This window comes from Mandrillus leucophaeus, unplaced genomic scaffold, assembly GCF_000951045.1.
Source record: "Mandrillus leucophaeus isolate KB7577 unplaced genomic scaffold, Mleu.le_1.0 Scaffold313, whole genome shotgun sequence".
Classification (NCBI taxonomy): Eukaryota; Metazoa; Chordata; class Mammalia; order Primates; family Cercopithecidae; genus Mandrillus; species Mandrillus leucophaeus.
In genome coordinates this window covers 2,017,383-2,035,025 of record NW_012103288.1, presented here as the reverse complement: position 1 = coordinate 2,035,025, position 17,643 = coordinate 2,017,383, and the positions used below count along the sequence as shown (strand labels likewise).

Sequence of the window (17,643 nt, the reverse complement as noted above, 5' to 3'; positions counted from 1 at the left end):
ATGAACCTTGGAACTTCCTGTTATGGAGATACTATGTTAAGTTTGGTTGCATGTGTCAGAAAGCCCAAAATAAGAGTGGCTTAAACATGAAAGATTATTTCTCTTTCATATAAGACTGAATATAAGCAATCCAGGACTAGTGTGACAGTTCCAGTGTGAGACCCAGGCTCCTTCCTGGCTGCTCTGTGATCTTCAGCACATGGCTTTCATTCATGGTTCAAGCTGGCCGCTCAAGCTCCCACGATCTCGTCTGAAATCCCGTCAGCAGCAAAGGGCAAGAGTGGGAATAACGGTACCCCCTGCCCATTAAGAATACTTCCTTTTGCATGCCATTGGTAAGGACATAGACACACGCCTACTTCCAGTTGCAAGGGAGGTCAAGAGTCTGTACTCTTGACAGTCATTTGTGTACCTAAAAACTAAGAGTTCAATGAATAAGGAAGAAGAGGAGAGCAGACACTGAGGGGTAACCAGCAACCTCTGTAAGGGGTCTTAATAAATATTATTTTAAAAATAATGAATGAATAAGTGAGTAGATACTACTAGAAATCCAGGCTCACTACAACATAAGGAAAAGGGTTGAATTTGCAATCCTGATTCTGCTACTGACTAAGACTGTGACTTAATCTGGGCCTCAGTTGTCTAGGTAAAATTAAAGTGGTGAAGATAAAAATACCCACCAGATTGAGAAAATGAATATAAAAGGACTACTTAGCACAGCTTGGGACATGGTAACAGCTTAACAAATGTTAGTTCTTACCCTTCTCTCCTGCAAAGCTAAAGCCCAGACCCTGGAATACAGTACTCTCTCCTACATTTCTGTCTTTCTGTCTCCTACTGGACTACCTGGAAGACCTGAAGAGGCCTATGAAGAGCACAAGTACCGGGCACCAGTAGGTGAAGGTTAAGGCTGATAGCAGGGATAGTAAATTGCCTCTCCCAGTATAAAATTAAATCTGTATCATAGTGAGACAACTATTACTATAAGAAAGACTAGCGTGTTATTTCACATTCCTTATCTCACAACAATGGTAATATTATCCCCATTTGACTGGTGAGGAAACAATCTGAATAATTAAGAAATTTGCTCATATGGCCAGTAAGCAACAGAGCCTGGCTAGGTACCTGGGCACCATGACTTCAGAGCCTGTACCTGTTACCCCTGTGCTCTGCTGACTCACTGTCTTGCCCGTTGACTGTGAACATCCCTGGGAAAGGGCAGGACACAGCCCTGTTTCATCCATCTGGCAAGTCTATAAACTTGCCAGAGGTATCCTTTCATATCTGACTATTTTCTAGCATTGTGGCTTGAGCAATCTGCTTACAGATAAGAAGCCTTTTTGTGTATCTCTTTAGCATCTCCTCTTCCCCCAGTGTAGTCAGCCTCTGCAGCCACAGAAGCTATATCCAGAAATGTCCTTATACTCCTGTGTATGTGATCAAGGGAACTGGTTATTGGGGATGGGGACCACCAATCTCCATTTACCCCCCGCCTCACTATCTGTATGCAATGCTCCTTCAACTCTTCATATTACAGAATTCTCTTCCCCTCTTGGCTAGAGAGACTTAGTGAGTCAACAGGGACTTCACCCAGATACCGCATTCTTCAAGCCATTCTGAAAAAACGCTAGAGCAAAAGTATCATTCCCAGCCCTGCTCCAGGGAAAAGGCAGGGAGACAGACAGTGGAGGGAGGCCATATACAAAGAAGACACTCATTTCAAGTTTTCTTCCATTACTTTAATTGGAAACTTGAACCTTCTAAACTGTAGTTCACACCCGGCTCTGTGGTACAGCATTTAGTTCTCAGTGGGGTTGGAGGACAAATGCATAATTGAGGTTAAAATAGGGAACCACAGTCTCTCTGGTCTCCTAGAGTTACTCAAATTATGCCTGCTGGATAAGCCTTAAAATAATTATGTTAATGACACCAAGCTGTGGGTTCCTTCTTTTTCTGATGCTGAATCTTCCTCCTATGAGAACTCTTTCAAAAATAACATTGGGGATCAAAATACAAGTCTGTGGCTGCACTAAACATCCACAAGTGGGAAACTTCTTGATGCAGATACTGAGCTGGACACAAAAACACTCAGGCCTGGAGAAGGCCACCCCACCCTCAGCCCATTCACTGCACCAACCTATTACCCTTCTCCATTCAGCATTGGAGTTCTCTCCGACTCTGTTCTGAGAGGATCTAACGCTGGAAAAAAACAAAGGCCCTTGCTTGATTACTGTGGCCTTACTTCTTTGAGGATTGCAACACAGGGCTGAGTTGTAGTTTACAGAGCTGTGTATAATAACAGCCATTATAGTAATCTTGAATTTCTATCAACTGTTCTTCCTAAGAACAATTGAAAACACTATCACAGTAAAAATATCAGGGTTTGCCCTTTCACCAACCCCGAAAAGAGGAAAGTGGGGAAACCCCTTCCCTTTACATTAAAGGGAAGCATGAGGCCTGGGGAGGTCAAAGGACTTCTTCCTAGTTACCCCACACATCAGGGCAGAGAGCTATGGAGGGCTCCTACCTTCTCTGCCTGGACTCTGTTTCTTAGTCTACATTGCCAAAATTCTAGAGGATAAAGGTTTGACTGTTTATCCAATTTTTCTAATTTGTACATTTTATCTCTTTCCCATGTGGGCACTTTGGGATTTAGGAATGCTTCTCATTGCTTTAAGATTTGGTGATCCCTCCCAGTCCTCTCCCTCTTCTCTCTAGTCCGGAGAAGATAGCACTTCAGTCTTGCAAGAGCCCTCATACCCCTTTCTGGCTCAAAGTTCTATTAGGCAGAAGACACTATGTAGGCTGTGGCGATGTGCTTCTTGCCATTCCCGTAGGTGGACTTGTCCCAGGTATATGTCCGGACGGCTAAGGGGTATCCTCCCAGGCTTAACTGGCACCTGTGGGGAAAGATCCTGAAATCAGAGGGGCTCCCCACTTCACCCTGCCTCTCCCTGGACTGGAAGGATCAAGCCCAACCTAAGCAGAAAGGCTCCGTTCTGCTTAAACAGCCTGAAAGACAGAGCTGGCACTGCTTTCTTCAGCGACTGCCTCCAGCTCCCCATGTGCAAGGAGCCATTTCAAAATCTTTGCCTTATTTCTTGTCTTCTTAAAGAATGCTGTTCCTCATCTCTCCCACAGCAGTATTCCAAAATCCCAGATTCTAGAGGTGAAATCCTCAGAAATTAAATGTTTGCTTAGGGTTTCAGAAGTGGGAGAACTTAATGTGTCCGAATGTTAGAGAACATGAAGCCCCGTGGTTCCTAGTGGTACTTTCTGGGGCTCTAGGTTCCCCTAAGTAGCCTCAGAGCACAAATAAAGAGGCTGAGAGCCCCAGGACAACTCCATTTCTATTTCATATATTAAGGTCCTATGTAAGATTTCACTTTGAGGGGATGAGGGGAGATAGTTTTGCTGCTAAGATGAAGTTTGGCAGCCACCAAACCAATCCAGAAACTTAATTGTTCAAGCAAGAGAACTGAGGCCCAAAGCACAGATTTGTCCAAACCCTCTCAGCCTCTTTGTGGCAGAGTCCAAGTCTCTTGACTCTGTGCTGGCTGAGGACAGCCTGCAGCCCCAGCCTGCTCCCCAGGCCTGGCTGGCCCCGTCCTTACACTTTGCCTGGCCTGGCGATGAAGCACAGGGAGTAGAGTGCAAACTCAAACTCAGGGCTGCTGCCGATGAAAGCGGAGCCCACTTCCTTATAGTAGCCGTCCCAGTTGAACTGCATTGCCAGTACGTCGGGGTAAGAATCCCACTGTGGAGGGAAGGGCAGAAAAAGGGGTCTGGTGAGTGCCACAGAGTGGAGTAGAACAGATGCCCAATGGCAACAGTCAGACAGTATTTGTTGAGGGTCTATTAGGGGCCTGTGTGAACCTTCCAGGGAGACTGGATTCTTTAAATAGAGGAGCCAGTCTGCCTTGCTAAGGTGTCTGAGCCCACCCAGACCCTCTGCCTGGAGCTGCTAGTGCACATCTACCAGGAAGGCCAAAATCACTATCCATAGGATCCATCTCTGGGTATCAAGGACATCACTATTCCCAATGGCCCTCACACATGGAAGAGAAGGATAGTTTACTACCCCCAAATTATTTCCTGGTACCGGGCAGCAAAGGTTTCTGTCTTATAAAGTGTATGAAGTTTAGCTCAGACTAGCCAGGCTGAAATTTTCAGCCACATTCTAAGGAAGCTGAGGCAGGGAGTAATTGCATATCTTTGTTCTTCCCTCTGAGAATCCTCCCCAGGCTCCAGGCTCCCACCCAAATATTGTGCCTCCTGCCTCCTGTCCCTTGCAGTTAAGCCTTCACTGTTTGGAAGGGAATTCCAGTGTCCTGGCTGGCTAAACTGGCTGTCCAGCAGGTGAGGACATCATAGTCACAATTGCCTGGGGTTGCCCCATGAGAGTCAGGCTGAGAGACAAGTCTGACTGGAATGCAGACTGAGAGCAGGACATCTGGGCGCTGACAAGGCTTTTCCAGGTCGTGTACTCACAGGCCCATCGTAGATGTGACTGTAATAGTCAACCAGACCCTCCTTCTCCTCCAGGTAGAAGCGGATCCAGTTATGGAAGCCAGTGACCTTGCCTTTTTTGACCTCACCTATAATAAAGAGTCCAAGATGGATAATCTGGGCTCCTTCCCCACCCTCTCCTCCAATCCCCTTTCTCCACCCCATGCCAAGGCTTCCCCCTTCTCCAGTCTCTGACTTCTAGCTGCTTGGCCCCTTGCTCTGAACCCCCAGAGTCTCTCACAGTCCTATCTCTCACCTCAGGAAGGCACCCCTTCTGGCTCAAGCCCTTGGGAGAATCCTTCCTTCTGGTGATCCTGATGATCTCTCTCAGCCATTACTCCAGCAGCAAGCCAGGCTTGGTGGGAGTTTTATGGGGTAGAACAGGGGGGAACAGACCATGGCCCTCTTGGAAAGCAGCTGGCCAGGCTCTGGAAGCAAAGGACTGTTCAGAGGTAGGCAAACTTGCTCCCAGACACGTGTCTTGTCCTAGATGTGCCCCCTGGGGAGCCCCAGCATCTGGTCTTCTTTCCCCCTTAGGTACTCCAGAAAAGACTGTTTCTCAGAATGGCTCCTCAGACACCCCCCTCCCCCGGCCATCTGGGTGGGGGAGAATGCATGGGTCCCTCCATGCTAGCTGGCCGGACTGCTGATTAATCCATACCCAGGGCTGCCCTGCTCCTGAGCAAAACCATTCCTCTTCATCCCTCCAACTCTTTCTTTCCAAGAAAAGTGCTCCCACCTGAGAAGACATGTTCAAAGCCACTCGAGTCCCCCTCTTCATTGCCTCTTGAATAGAGCCCAAACCACATGTTCTTCAAGTCATCGATGAACTCTTGTTCTGAGCCATAGCGATCTACAGAGAGGAACACAGAGGGTTTTGGAGAGGGGAGGCAGGGCCAGGTCCTGGGAGCGCTAAACAGAGACCTAAAGAGCTACTTGTTCCACACGTCAAGAAACATGGGGGTTCAATCAACAAATGTGTTCAGCTGTTTATTCAATGATTATCTATGGGATGCCTATTTTGTGCCAGGTCCAGATCTAAAGGCTGAGGATTCAGCTGGGAATAGCGAGGACATAGTCTCTATCTATATTACATTCCAGTGGAGGAGTCAAATAATAAACAAGTAAACAATAAGAAATATGATTTCAAATCGGTGCTATGAAGCAGAGTAGCCCGTAATGACGGCAAAGGGCTGGCACACTGGGGGCAGGAGGCAGGGGGGAGTCTTCTAGAAAGGAAGAACAGAAAGGCCTCTGTGAGAAGGTAGTACTTATCAGAGAGCTGAAGGATAAGGAACTGGCTACACAAAAAAGAAGAACTGGGGGGAATATTATTCTATGTAGAGGGAACTGCAAGAGCAAAGGCTCTAGACAGACTTGAGTTTGCTGTTCAAAGAACCAAAAGAAGTCAGTGAGGCTGGAGCAGGAGGGGAGAGTGGTAGGAGAGGAGGTTTGAGAAGCAGCCAGGGGTCAGATCCTTCAAGCCATGGCAAGAAGGTCAGATCTCAGGCAAATAGAAATAAAACAAAAAATATTTTAGATTTACTAATTGTTTTCTGTCCATTTAGTGCCATTTTAAGTGCTTTCAATGTAACACTGAATCCTCACATTGAATCTTCACATAAGGTTGATACTAATTATCCCCAACTTAGAAATGAAGAAACTGAGATAGACAAAGTATGAAACTCATGCAAGATCACAGTTAATGAAAGGTGGAGACAGTGCTTGAGTCCACTCAGTCTAGCTCCAGAGACCAATCTCTTTAACAACTCTATAGCTTCTTGGTAGTGCAGAGCCACTGAAGGATTTTAAGCAGGGGAATTGTATGATAGGAGCATTTCAAAGATCACCTTGGCTGTGTATGTTAAAAAGGCAATGGGGTGGTATGAGTGGAAGCAGAGAGAGACTAGTTTTGAGGCTCATGCTTTGTCCACGTAAGAAGTTGATGGGGCTTAGACAGTGGTATTAACTCCGGAGGAGGAGAGAGAAGCAGTAGGCCCAGGACATATTTTGAAGTGGGAGTGATGGACATTACTTTACTGATGGAGGAGATGGGAGTAGGGAACTTTGAGGTAAAGAGAACAATTAAATCTAACTACTAGGCTTTTGGCCTGAGCAACCGGATGGGTTACGTTGCCATTTATGAAATGGGGAAGACCCAGAGAGGAGCAGGTAAGGAGGAAGAGATGGGAACTAAAAATTCTTTCTACACTAAGTTCTGTGTGAATATCAGTTAGATAGCTAAGTGGAGTTGTTGAAAAGGCCTTGGGAAAGTTCAGGGCTGGAGATTTCAATGAGGGAACCATCAAAGATTGACTGTTCACTGCCCACAATTTTGTACGGTGAATACAAAAGAAATACCGACATATTCCTTCCTTTAAGGACTTGAAACACATTTGGAAAACAAGACTAAATATACAAAAAATAACAGAGAATGGCTTCACACACTGAATAGCTACCCTTACTGAGCGCGGACTGAGTGCCAGGCTTTCTACTGGGTGCTTTATAAGCAGTCATCCTCAAAAACCCCATTTCAAAGGGAAGCCCCAGAGAGATCAAATAAATTGCCCAGGGTCAAGTCACTAGCAAGTGGCAGAGCCAAGATTTAAACCAAGTCTCTCTGACCCAAGGCTATTGTGGACCACACTCCAAACTCTGCAGAGGTGCCGAAAGCCGGAGTGAGCTGGGGCAGGTGCAGCCTTCACAAATGTGGTGGGATATGAACTATTATAGAACTTTAAGGATAAGTGGGATTTGGACAAGGAGAGAGGTGAGGAGAGAGTGAGTAACGGGACAGCCTGGCCTTGGCATCGGAACCCTGAGTTCCAGCCCCAGCTCTGCTTCCAACTCATTTGTGGCCTCAGATAAGTCTAGCCTGTCTGGCCTCCATTTCTCTCATTTGAAAAGCCGTTGCTCAGTCTAGACCTCCAAGATTCTCTTGTGTATTTACTACAAAGAGAACGCCAGGGGGCAGCACAGGATTGCAACTTCTTCGTAGAGTCACTCCTGTGTCACTGTCACTTTACCTAAAAACAGTGTCACCAACTCTTGAGGGAGGCAGCAGCTCCCTTAAGAGCCAAGGCACTCTCAGGGACAACGAGGGAAGACCCAGACAGAGCCACCCCTCAGACAAAGCCCAGCTGCCTGGAGTTTGGGAAAGGAATCTGCAGAACACTAACAAACACAACCCCATGCCAAGAAGTCCTGCAGCCAAAATCTTTTTTGGTCTGACTCTAATGTGTCTCTATCTGGAGGTTTTCCAACCACAACTCTTCCCGATAGGACTTCCCTCTCTGAACCTTTGTTGATTTTCTGATGCTGTTTCCCTAGCCAAAAGGTGGACTCAGCCAACCCGATTCCTGGACTTTAGTGCAGGAGGAGGGAGTAGAGTCAGTGACTCTACCTGTCTGACACATGGCACTAACTCCTGGATCGCAGAGGTGACTGAGACGTGCCCTGGGTGGGGTTGGCATGTGAGGGGAGGCTCATGCCCGGCAGAGAACCCTGAGACTGTAGCAAAGGGTGGGCATGCATGAGGCAGTTAACATGAAGTCAAAGGTGGGGTGATTTCCAAGCCAGCCAGCCAGAGGATGTGTCAGCTCCTGGTTGGGTTCCTAACCTCTCCTTGGCTTCCCCCTGGCCTCATCCCTCATCCCTCCCAGATGTACACTGACCTCCACAGAGTCCCCACCGCCTCCTCACCTGCCCTCCTAACCTTCCCCTCCCCCACCCGCCTGGCTCCCTTCAGACAGACTCATGCACCCTGGGGCCTGGGGGTGCTCACTCACTCTGGTGATGGAGGAAGCTGTAGAGCTCCTTCATGACTGCCGTCTTCATGATCTCTCTGAGGAAGGCATCCTGTTCGGCCAGCTCCTGGGCACTGAAGTGCTCCCCATGACCTGTCGCCCGCTGGTAGTTGTTGAGGAGGTTGATGAAGGCTGCATAGGTGGGCTTGGAGAACAGCTTCTCATTGACATAAGTGAAGAGTCTGGGGGAGGCAGAGGGAAACCCACTGAGAGCCCCAAACATGGGGCAGCAACCCCTCCAGAGACTTCTAGACAGGCCAGGGGCAGGCAGGCAAGGGCTGACTTCAGGAGCCAAGGGGGCACTTTGGGTACTCTTGAAAGCCACAGTCAGGTCACTTTTCTTCCACCTCATGTTTTGGAAGAGCTGTTCTATCCTCAACCTGGCTAATCACAGAAACCCTCCCAACTGGATATCCACAGTCGCTCAAGATGGCTTTGTCTCTAGAGACCTATTTTTTTTTCTGCTCTCCCTTTGATCCTGCCTGACTTGAGGATAAAAGAGCTAAGGCATCAAAAGAAGCAAGAATGGGGGTGAGATTTGGGGGGTAGGAAGAGGAACTGCGGGAACTCACGGCTTTGGGCAGCGATCCCTTTGGTCTCTGGTCTCTGACGGGGAGATGCAGTTTTGGCTATTGAGAATGATATCTTCCTTCTGGGCTTTGTTGGTGTCTGCTCTGTAGATCTTCTCAGAGATGCTCTGAATCTCCTCTTTGGTTATGGCATCACTGCTGTGGGAGAAGCCCTCTGGGAGGAATTAGGAGAGGGGTGGCCTCAGAGCCAGAGGGAAGGGGGGGCGGGCAGGAAATTGTCTGTGTGCATCCCCTACTGGGCACCTTCAAGAAGCCAGCATGGACAGAGGGGAGCCACAGTTGGACACCCTAGTGGTAGACAGGGGCCCAGAGCCTAAAGGACCTGTAAAATCAGCACAGGCATTGCCCACAGAATGTCCCCGGCCCCTTCCCCCTAGGAAGAGTCTCACATTTGGGCATGCATCAGAATCACCTGGAGGCCCTGGTAGACCAGGAAAGTGAGTCCCACCTCCAGAGTTTCTGATTAAGTAGGCCCAGAGTGAAGCCCCAGAGTCTGCATTTCTAACAAGTTCTCAGACATTGCTGTTGCTGCTGGTCCAGGGACCACACATTGAGAATCTGCTCTAGAGTCCTTCTGTCTCTGCAGCTTAGCTAAGGGAGCAGAAGACTAACCGTGGTCACTACACAGGCTCTCAAAATCCTTGCAGCAGTTCCCAAACTCTTGGCAGCGGGCATTACAGTGACATTGGTGGTGCTTGTCGAAGGCTTCGTAGCAGCGGCCCTGGCAGGAGGTGGGTGCCGAGTACAAGTCTGAGAGGAGAGGGGAGGTGTGTCCTGGGCTGACCTCTAGAGGTCGCTCTGAACACCCCGCAGGCCGTCCCTCCCTAGCCTGGCTCTCTTGACTCTGCCCAGCAAAGATCTCCAGGGAAGGAAAACAAACAAGCCTAATTCGTGCACACCCTTCACAGTCAGGAAGTCCTTTCTGATGCCGATCTTTACTTTCTGGCATGCTGTTTTTCTAGATCTTCCCATTCTAAAAATAAAATCTCTTCCACTTCCCTCTCCAGGCCTCAGGCTCTCTTTCCTAGCTACCCTCCCCCCCATAGCCCCCCCAGGCTGGCTGAGCCCCACCAGGCTTCTTCCTGCCCAGATTCCCAGAGTCCAACAAGCCTCTCTCTTCTGGCTGAGGCCTGTGCCTGGTGCCACTGCCATGGCCGCCCCTCCTTGTCACCCTCATGTCCCTCCTGCTTTATCTTGAGGGCCCCCCTTTGGGGAGGTAGGCTCACTGCTGGTGAGGGCCTCTTCTGTCTCTTCCTCCGGCTGTGGCAATGGCTCTGACTCTTTGTGGTCCTCTGCAGGTAAATAGAAAAATAAAGTCACCAATAACCTGAGAATTCCCCCGCTGCTTGGTTTCTAGTTCTCTGCTCCCCCAGCCTCAGGGAACAAGCAAGGGCACTGGGTGCAAATCCCGACCAGGGGCTGGGGTCCAAAGGACGGGCACCAAATAATGAGGATGAAAACAGAAAATGGAAGATGTTTCCAAGGGAAGACACATTATAGAAAACTTATAAAAAAGGAAAATAATTTCCCCAGATGACACATCTGGATTGAAAACTCTGATTTTGGTGATGAAAACTCTGATTTAACAAAAGTTGACAGATGGATAGAGCCTTGATGCTGTCCTAATGACAAGGCCCTCACTTAGGAACATCCTGTACCTAGAAAAACTTCTCATCAGAGTTCAGGGTAAATTCTCAGGGCCTCAAGGAATAAGAGCTGTTTCCTGAGATTCCAACTTCCCTTCTTTCTTCGCCCCACTTGGAAATGGCCACAAAGACTGTGTCTAGGGAAAGGGCATGTTCAGAAAAGCACATTCCTATTGCTCCCCACCTCCCTTCACCTGCAAGCTGAGTGATTGTAGCTCAGCTCTGGGCAGAGAAGGGTGGATTTGAGGTTGGCGGTGGTGTGGCAGGGAGAAATGTTCCTGGGGACTCTGAGTTCCTCTCTCATCACACAGTGGAATAATACCCCCCCAATCCCCTCCATACACCCAACAAACAATACTGTGACAAAGTGATTCAGAATCTACTAGTGAGTTTGCTGAAAAGTTATTACCATCAGAACTACCAGTCAAGTTATTCTTCAGTCAGCAAACATCTTCTGATCACTTACTATGTGTCAGGCTGTGTTCTAAGTGCTGGCAATCCATGCACTCTGACTCCCAGTTGTGAAAACATGCTCACTGAAGCCACGTTAGGTAATGATGTCACAAAGCAGAAGATTATTAATCTGGGAGTTGACAACATTGGAAGCACCTAAACAATTTGATTATTCATACATTATTTTTTTCAAGTATTCATTTAAAACTATGCAGTTAAAGGTGGCGCATGTCCTGTTCTAATTGGTGGGCTGGAAATGACGGTATGGAGATGTTGTGCCATGTGGTCCCTTCACTAGAGGAAGAGTGGTATGAATCGTGTCCGTCACTGTGATGACACCATGCAGTCTTCCTGGCGGTACACGAGTTGTGAGAGTTTGCTACCATTTTTACATTTTTGTGATTTAAAGTGTTGAATAACAATTAGTAATGTCATACATACTAAAATATTATTTTTATCATTTTACCCTTTTTTAGAATTTGGTACTTAAACTTTCAAGATATTGTTAATACTGGTAGTTCAGACAGAATTCTAGGTAAATGACATCTACTGTATTTTAAGCTGGGGGCATCCTAGAAAACCTGAGAAAAGTGGTGGCCAAAGTCCTGACCCTGCCTCTGTCTCTCGGTGCTTTCTGTCCAGATCCTTAGAGCCCCTGTCAGCTCTGAACGCTGCTCTGGCCTGCTGGACACCCAGGCCAATGGCCCCTTAGACAGGCTGGACGTGCCTTCGTCTCACAAGGAGGCTCACCAGTACACAGATGTTCGTAGTCTTCACAGCAGTTCCCATGCCGGAGACACCGGCGGTCACACTGGCAGGCAGCGTCCCGGTTAAATTTCTCATTACATCGAGATGCACAGGATTCCATTTTTCCTATAGTCAGTAAAGGTCACAAACTCAGCTCTATGGAGAACCTGTTCTCCTCCCCAAGGTGCCTCCTACAGGAGGGTTCACAGATCAGGACAGGAGTGTACCTGGCAGGGAAGGACATTATTCTCTGCAAGGGAGAAGTACATCCACAGCTTCCCGTGCACAACATAAGCCTCCTCCCCACCGCCCAACACCCACCAAATATTTCAGGGCTCATCAAAGAGACCAGGATTACAAACCCAAACAGGCATTTGGGTTAGGCCCAGAACATAAACAAGTAAAGAAGCAGGGTCTGAGGCAGTAGGAAGAAATGGAGACCGTGACAAGCTTGAGAGCAATGCTCCATCTGAAATTCGCAGCTGATGCTCAGCTCCAGCTGATTGTTGCCATGTTGGGGTGTGGGCTCAGTGTTGCCAGAGCTCCCATTTCTTTTTTCAAGATAAATCTTCATTTTGATGTGAAATTTTCCAACCATGTAAAACTTTAAGCACACCAAAGAAATAGGTCTGTGAACTGGGTGTGGCCCACAGGCCCCCTTCACCTATCATGTAGATGCTGTCCCAGGGATGTCCCCTGCCCTCTGACCTTCCCCGGGCTCTTATCCCATCCCTGTTATGTTCTTTGCTTCTTTGCTCTTCTCTCCCCTTCATCTGTCTTCTCTGTACCCTCTTTCCCCCTGTGTCACATTTTTCTGTTCTTTCCCATCTTTGGAGTACATTCAGATTAATTTATGCTCAGGGTGGGGAATGAGGTGGGTATGGGTGAGAATTGGGCTCTGGCCTAGCATTCTATTGTGTAACCACAGACCACATCCCCCACTGCAGCCAAATGGTTTGCAGAAGCAAGGTTTTGGTTGCAAGGGACGTAAGACAAGACATTTTGAAGGAACAGTGGAAACCCACTATCCACTCTGGGCTTTAAGGGTGATAAGAGTCTTTGTTCGATTTGAGGTTCCTGAGGTTTGGATTTCACGAACGCTGGCTTCAGAGGTCATACTGTGGGTTACAGAGAATGTCAAGATCAGAGTCAGAGTTACCGTCGGCATCAGAATTTGTATCAGTGAGGAAACTGAAACCTAATTTGGACCAGGGTTGGGGTTAGTTAGGTTAAGAACTACAGTTAGGATTTGGGCTTGAGTTAAATTAGTTGATAAATTAACAATTTTGTATTGATATTTGGGTAAGGAACAGGAATAGACTTAAGATGACATTTGGGGTTGAGGAATGTGTCAGGATGAGAAAAGATGAATAATCCCTGTTTTGTTTGGGGGCTTGGTTCTGGTTATGATTCAACACAGGTATAGTATCTTAATTTAAGCCTGGAGTGGTTAGAGCTCAAATATTAGAGGTTGGGTTTAGTTACCAGTCCCTAGTATTGGATTCTGGGATTAGGGTTGATACTGTGTCTAATGAGGGACGGCATAGCAGAGAGGTTAAGAACTTAGACTCTGGCGCCAAACTGCTTGAGGCTGGAATTCTGGTTCCACTGCTTTCTAGCTATGTGATCTTGGGCAAGTTATTTAAACTTCTGTGCCTTGGTTTTCTTATCTGTAAAAGTGGGATGATAATGGAGCCTATCTCATAGAATATTTATAAGAATTAAATGAGTTAATATGTGTAAAGCACTTAGGACAGCAAGTGACACATAGTAGTACTATAGAAGTATTTGTTAGGTGAATAAACGGTGGCAATATTTCATGCCCATCTTCCAAGTGACAAGTGTTCAGAATGGGTGGAGAAGTCTTCCCTGTGTGGTGGCCCTATTGACACACTTAATCTAGCTGACACTTTCCCAGGGTTTCAACAGGGCCATCCCTTGGGCTGGGTTGTCAGCACATCTGTGTTGCTGGTTTCCTGGCTGACTTCATCACTACAGGTCTATATTCTTTATATCAGAGAGGCATCGGGTCAAGGTTAACCCAGGTCTTCAGACAACTTCGCATTGTCAGGCCTCCAAGGTGGCCAGGAAGGCAGGTTTCCAGTTCCTAAAAGAGACCAGGCCCAAGGCCACTTGTTCCTTCAGGCCCACAGGAACTCCTCTTGAATGTTAAATGATGCTCCCTTGGAGCCTGAATGCAAAGATCTTAAGGAGAAATTTTCAGCCCATCAGCTCCCTACTCAGTCAGCCTGGCAGTACACCCAGAATCCAAAGGGAGAGAATTCAGGCAAATCAGGGCAATGTTTTTAATGGGCCAAATCAGCAGAGTCCAGGGAAAGAATTCACTTCATTCCAGCAGCTGGCACCAGTTGAGAAGGGTTGCAAGCGAGCAGTCAGCTGGACGTGCAGGAGAGCACCCCCGCCGGCCCAAGCTGAGTGGGCTTTTTCATCTCTGCTCAAAAACTTTGTCTCCAGCAAGAGCCCCATGCCAGCACTTTCTCACATTTCTCTGTGCACTTGGTCTGCTTCAAGGTGACCTTGGGATTTGACAGTGGAGGGCAGGGGTGGGAGGAACTTTTCCTCACAGGCACTTTGCCGTGACGTTCTGGGGACACTCTGATGAGTAACTAGTCACCCTAACTCACTCCAGCACCCCCACACTGTGCCATTGACACCAATACTCTTGAGTAAGCCTTGCTCCCCAAGCCAGGTGCCTGAATCACTGCTCTAGTAACCTGTGCCTCTTGTTCCTCTGCCTCACCTCTCTGACTCTCTGCCTTTCTTCATTTGAGTCTTTCCTCTCTTGGGTTCAGATTCTTCCTCCATTCCCTATGAAATGCTCAATTTCTCTGTACTTTTTAAGACTTCAATATGCCAGAACAGCCACTCCCTATCCATAGGCCATCAAGAAAGCTTGGTCCCAAGCCTGGGTGGACACAGTGTCCCTGTACACTGGCGCTCAGCCCCTCTGATGACTGGGACATTCTACATGTCTGTACCTCTCAGAAGGCCCCAGATGCTGTTTCCATGGAGACCTAGTCAACCAAGAAGCCTTACCCCTTGGACTAGCTTCCTGCCTCCATTCACAACCAAAAAAATCAACCAAGGTTCTCCACAGACATCCAGCTCATAAAGGAGGACCTGAGGCTGTCAATGATTCCCTGTGTGATTCATATTCTTGCCTCTCAGTTCTGAGATGTTGGGATAGTATCAACAAGTGCAGAGCCTCTTCTCTGCCACCATAGGAGGCCTCACACACTTGACCTCACTTCCCATCCATCCCACAGACGAAGCAGATACTGCCCTCTGACCCAGCAGCAAGAGCTCCACCTGCACTTCTAAAGCTACTGCTACCTCTGCCCTCAGGGATGTCCTCCCAGAGACCAAATGTCCAGAGTTGCTCTCCTTTCCTAAGGCTGGGATATGCCAAGACTGCTGGCCACCCCTCCACATTAAGCCCCCCCAGGTTCCACCTTCCTTCCCACCAACAGGGCTGAGGCCGGTGGCTCCCAGGCCCACCCTCATGCTCTCCCACTCCCTCTCCACCAGTAGGGCCCAGGCAGAGCTGGTTCCTGGTAAGGCACATTATCTCATCCACAGTTGAGAGGCACAACTTCTTCTTCCAAGGGTTTTCCATTTAAAAATCCCATTAGGGGTCTCCTTTCCACAACCCCATTGGAAATGACCCCAAGTGGAATTTGTCCCAAGAATATTTATACTCATAATCATAGCGAATTTCCAATTCACTGAGATCTCACTTTGCACCAGGTGCTTCTCATACATTATCTCATTTAATCCTTTCCACAGTCCCATACAGGAATAACCCAGTGGAAAGATTCTTTCTCCTGTGGGCGGAGGAGGATTCTCCCCACACTCCTCAGCTCAGCCCCTCCCTTGGCAGTCCTTCCCACCCACCCACTAGCTACCAGTTAACACATCAGCACCAACATTTTGCACAGTTACTAAACAAGAACATGGTCCTGTTCCTCTGCCAGTCCCATCCCCTGAACCTCTTATAACTGTGGGCCAGGTCCCTTCTCTATTCTTTAATTCCCCTAACACTGCAACAGAGATCCATTCCTCTGACCCCTGTACAGCCCCAGATAGGATGTGGCCCACCTCCTGGTTAAGGATCCTTCCAGTTTCCTCCTAAGCCTGCCCACCTCCTAAGGCACTACACAAAGTAAGATCACACCCTAGACAACCTCACCTGTCACTGGGCAGTGGAAGGAGTGACCAAGGGCAGCCAGGCCACTAGACCCCATGGAACCCATCCCTAGCTTTATACCATACAGTGGCCCCAGACAACAAAATCTTGGGGAGATCAAAAGTCAGGCTGGACTAAGGGATGTTTGGGGCTGATCCTCCAAGGTGTCAAGAAGGGACTTCCATGAAATCAGACCATCAGCCCTACAACTCTCTCCACATAGTCCAATCCATTCCAGGAACAACACCTGCACCCTCAGACAAGGACAACCCAAAAGAGTTCTGTGGGTTTAGAACAGAGCTTACCCTCCCTTGTCCCATAGCCCTGCCCTCTACCAGTTCCCCAATTCTCTGCTTCTTTAGGCAAGATCCCGCCCTGCCAGCAATCTCATGCCCGCCAGATAGTGACTTACCAGCCCAGGCCAGGCTGCACAGCACGGCCAATACCAGGGGGATGCAGGCCCTCATGGTGCCCAGCTGGAGGCCAAAAAGGGAGTGGCTGTTGTACTTTCACTAGAGTCAGATGAATGTCACAGCTCTCAAATGAGCCTTATTCCTCAAGCTGATCCTTTTAAAGACACCAGGACTTGTAGAGCTGGTGTCTCCAGATCCTTTCAGGAAGAAAAATGGAAGGGAGGGACCCTAGATGGATAGGAGGTGGGGCCCTACAGCTGTTTGAAGCCTGAGGGAAGGTGACTAAGCAGGTAGGTAAAGCCAGATGTTGAGAACAGGTAATGCTAGCTGTTTGCAGCTTTAAAAATAGGTCATGCAGGCAGGCACACCAAGATGGGTCCAGTTGGGGGGGTTCTTTGTCCAAATTAGGGACACCCATGGGCTGATCTCTGGGTGATCCCCACCAAACAGACACCTACTTCCAAGTCTCAGACCTGACTTTTCAAGGGGCCACAGGTTGGATTCATCTTCAAATTCCTGATGCTTAGCATGACACTGGCACACAGTAAGGTGATTGGTCCAAGTTTGACAAGCAGTTTAAGTGCCCAAGCAAGGGTTGGGGTCATTGGACAGAGACATATAGGATGTGTCTGTCAGAACCAGGGCTATTCTTATTACCACCAAGCCCAGCATAGCTAAATCAGCCACATGTAGCTGCGCATGGCTAAATCACCCTAAAATATTATGCAAATGACTCTTACTGAGTCAGCCTCTGGGGTTTAAATGTTTCAGATTCCTTATGAGGCAGGGGAGGGGCAAGAGGCCTCTTAAAGGCAACTGAAAGCCCACTCTTCTTCCCCTGGGAGCCCAGGGTTTCGCTCCCTTCACCCCCACTTACACTCCTCTCCTCAAGAACTCCTCCCCAGTGAGGTTCTTTTGTTTCCAAGTCCAAAAGAAGAGGAACAGCTCCCTGTGACTGTCAAGTTTTCCACGATAATAAAGGTAAAATCTGCAAAGTATGATGCCCTTGCCAGAAAGAGCACTGCATGGGGATTCTCAACCCTCTCAGAAAAGAAAATATCATATACAAAGGCAAAACTGGTGAACAGTGGAGGCCACTCTATCAGTGATTTTTTTCTGGAGGTTGGGAGTGGAGCACGTCTTCATCCAGTGTGCTTTAACAGGACAATTTTCTTCCTCTCGCTGGTCTTCAGCTTTCTCATCTGAAATGATGGGGTTGGATCTGACAATCCCTTCCAGGTTATCAGATTTTAATCTCGAGGTTTCCTGCCT

The 17,643-nt window shown here is 48.1% G+C and overlaps 1 protein-coding gene across 3 annotated transcripts; it reads right to left on the bottom strand.

Annotated features, from left to right (window-relative positions):
- Positions 1-1,717: 1,717 nt before the first annotated feature.
- On the bottom strand, positions 1,718-16,651 carry ENDOU (endonuclease, polyU-specific). Of its 3 annotated transcripts, XM_011987676.1 has the most exons (10): positions 16,371-16,584; positions 11,755-11,877; positions 10,132-10,197; positions 9,518-9,655; positions 8,888-9,059; positions 8,298-8,497; positions 5,249-5,362; positions 4,492-4,598; positions 3,615-3,757; positions 1,718-2,900 (listed from the first exon to the last, which is right to left on the bottom strand). In XM_011987676.1, the coding sequence occupies exons 1-10, from the start codon at positions 16,423-16,425 to the stop codon at positions 2,783-2,785; spliced, it is 1,236 nt and encodes a 411-aa protein (XP_011843066.1). In that variant the 5' UTR covers positions 16,426-16,584; the 3' UTR covers positions 1,718-2,782. The 3 variants fall into 3 exon arrangements, with proteins under 3 accessions (XP_011843066.1, XP_011843067.1, XP_011843068.1); XM_011987677.1 differs by lacking the exon at positions 11,755-11,877 and having other exon boundaries at positions 16,371-16,651; XM_011987678.1 differs by lacking the exons at positions 10,132-10,197; positions 11,755-11,877.
- Positions 16,652-17,643: the final 992 nt, after the last annotated feature.

Coding starts and splice junctions, on each gene's coding strand:
- ENDOU (XM_011987676.1), bottom strand. CDS start 16,425: ATGAGGGCCTGCATCCCCCTGGTATTGGCCGTGCTGTGCAGCCTGGCC. Junction 10,198..11,754: donor CTACGAACATCTGTGTACTG/GTGAGCCTCCTT, acceptor ATTTACCTGCAG/AGGACCACAAAGAGTCAGAG. Junction 5,363..8,297: donor CAGCTTCCTCCATCACCAGA/GTGAGTGAGCAC, acceptor TCCTCTCTGTAG/ATCGCTATGGCTCAGAACAA.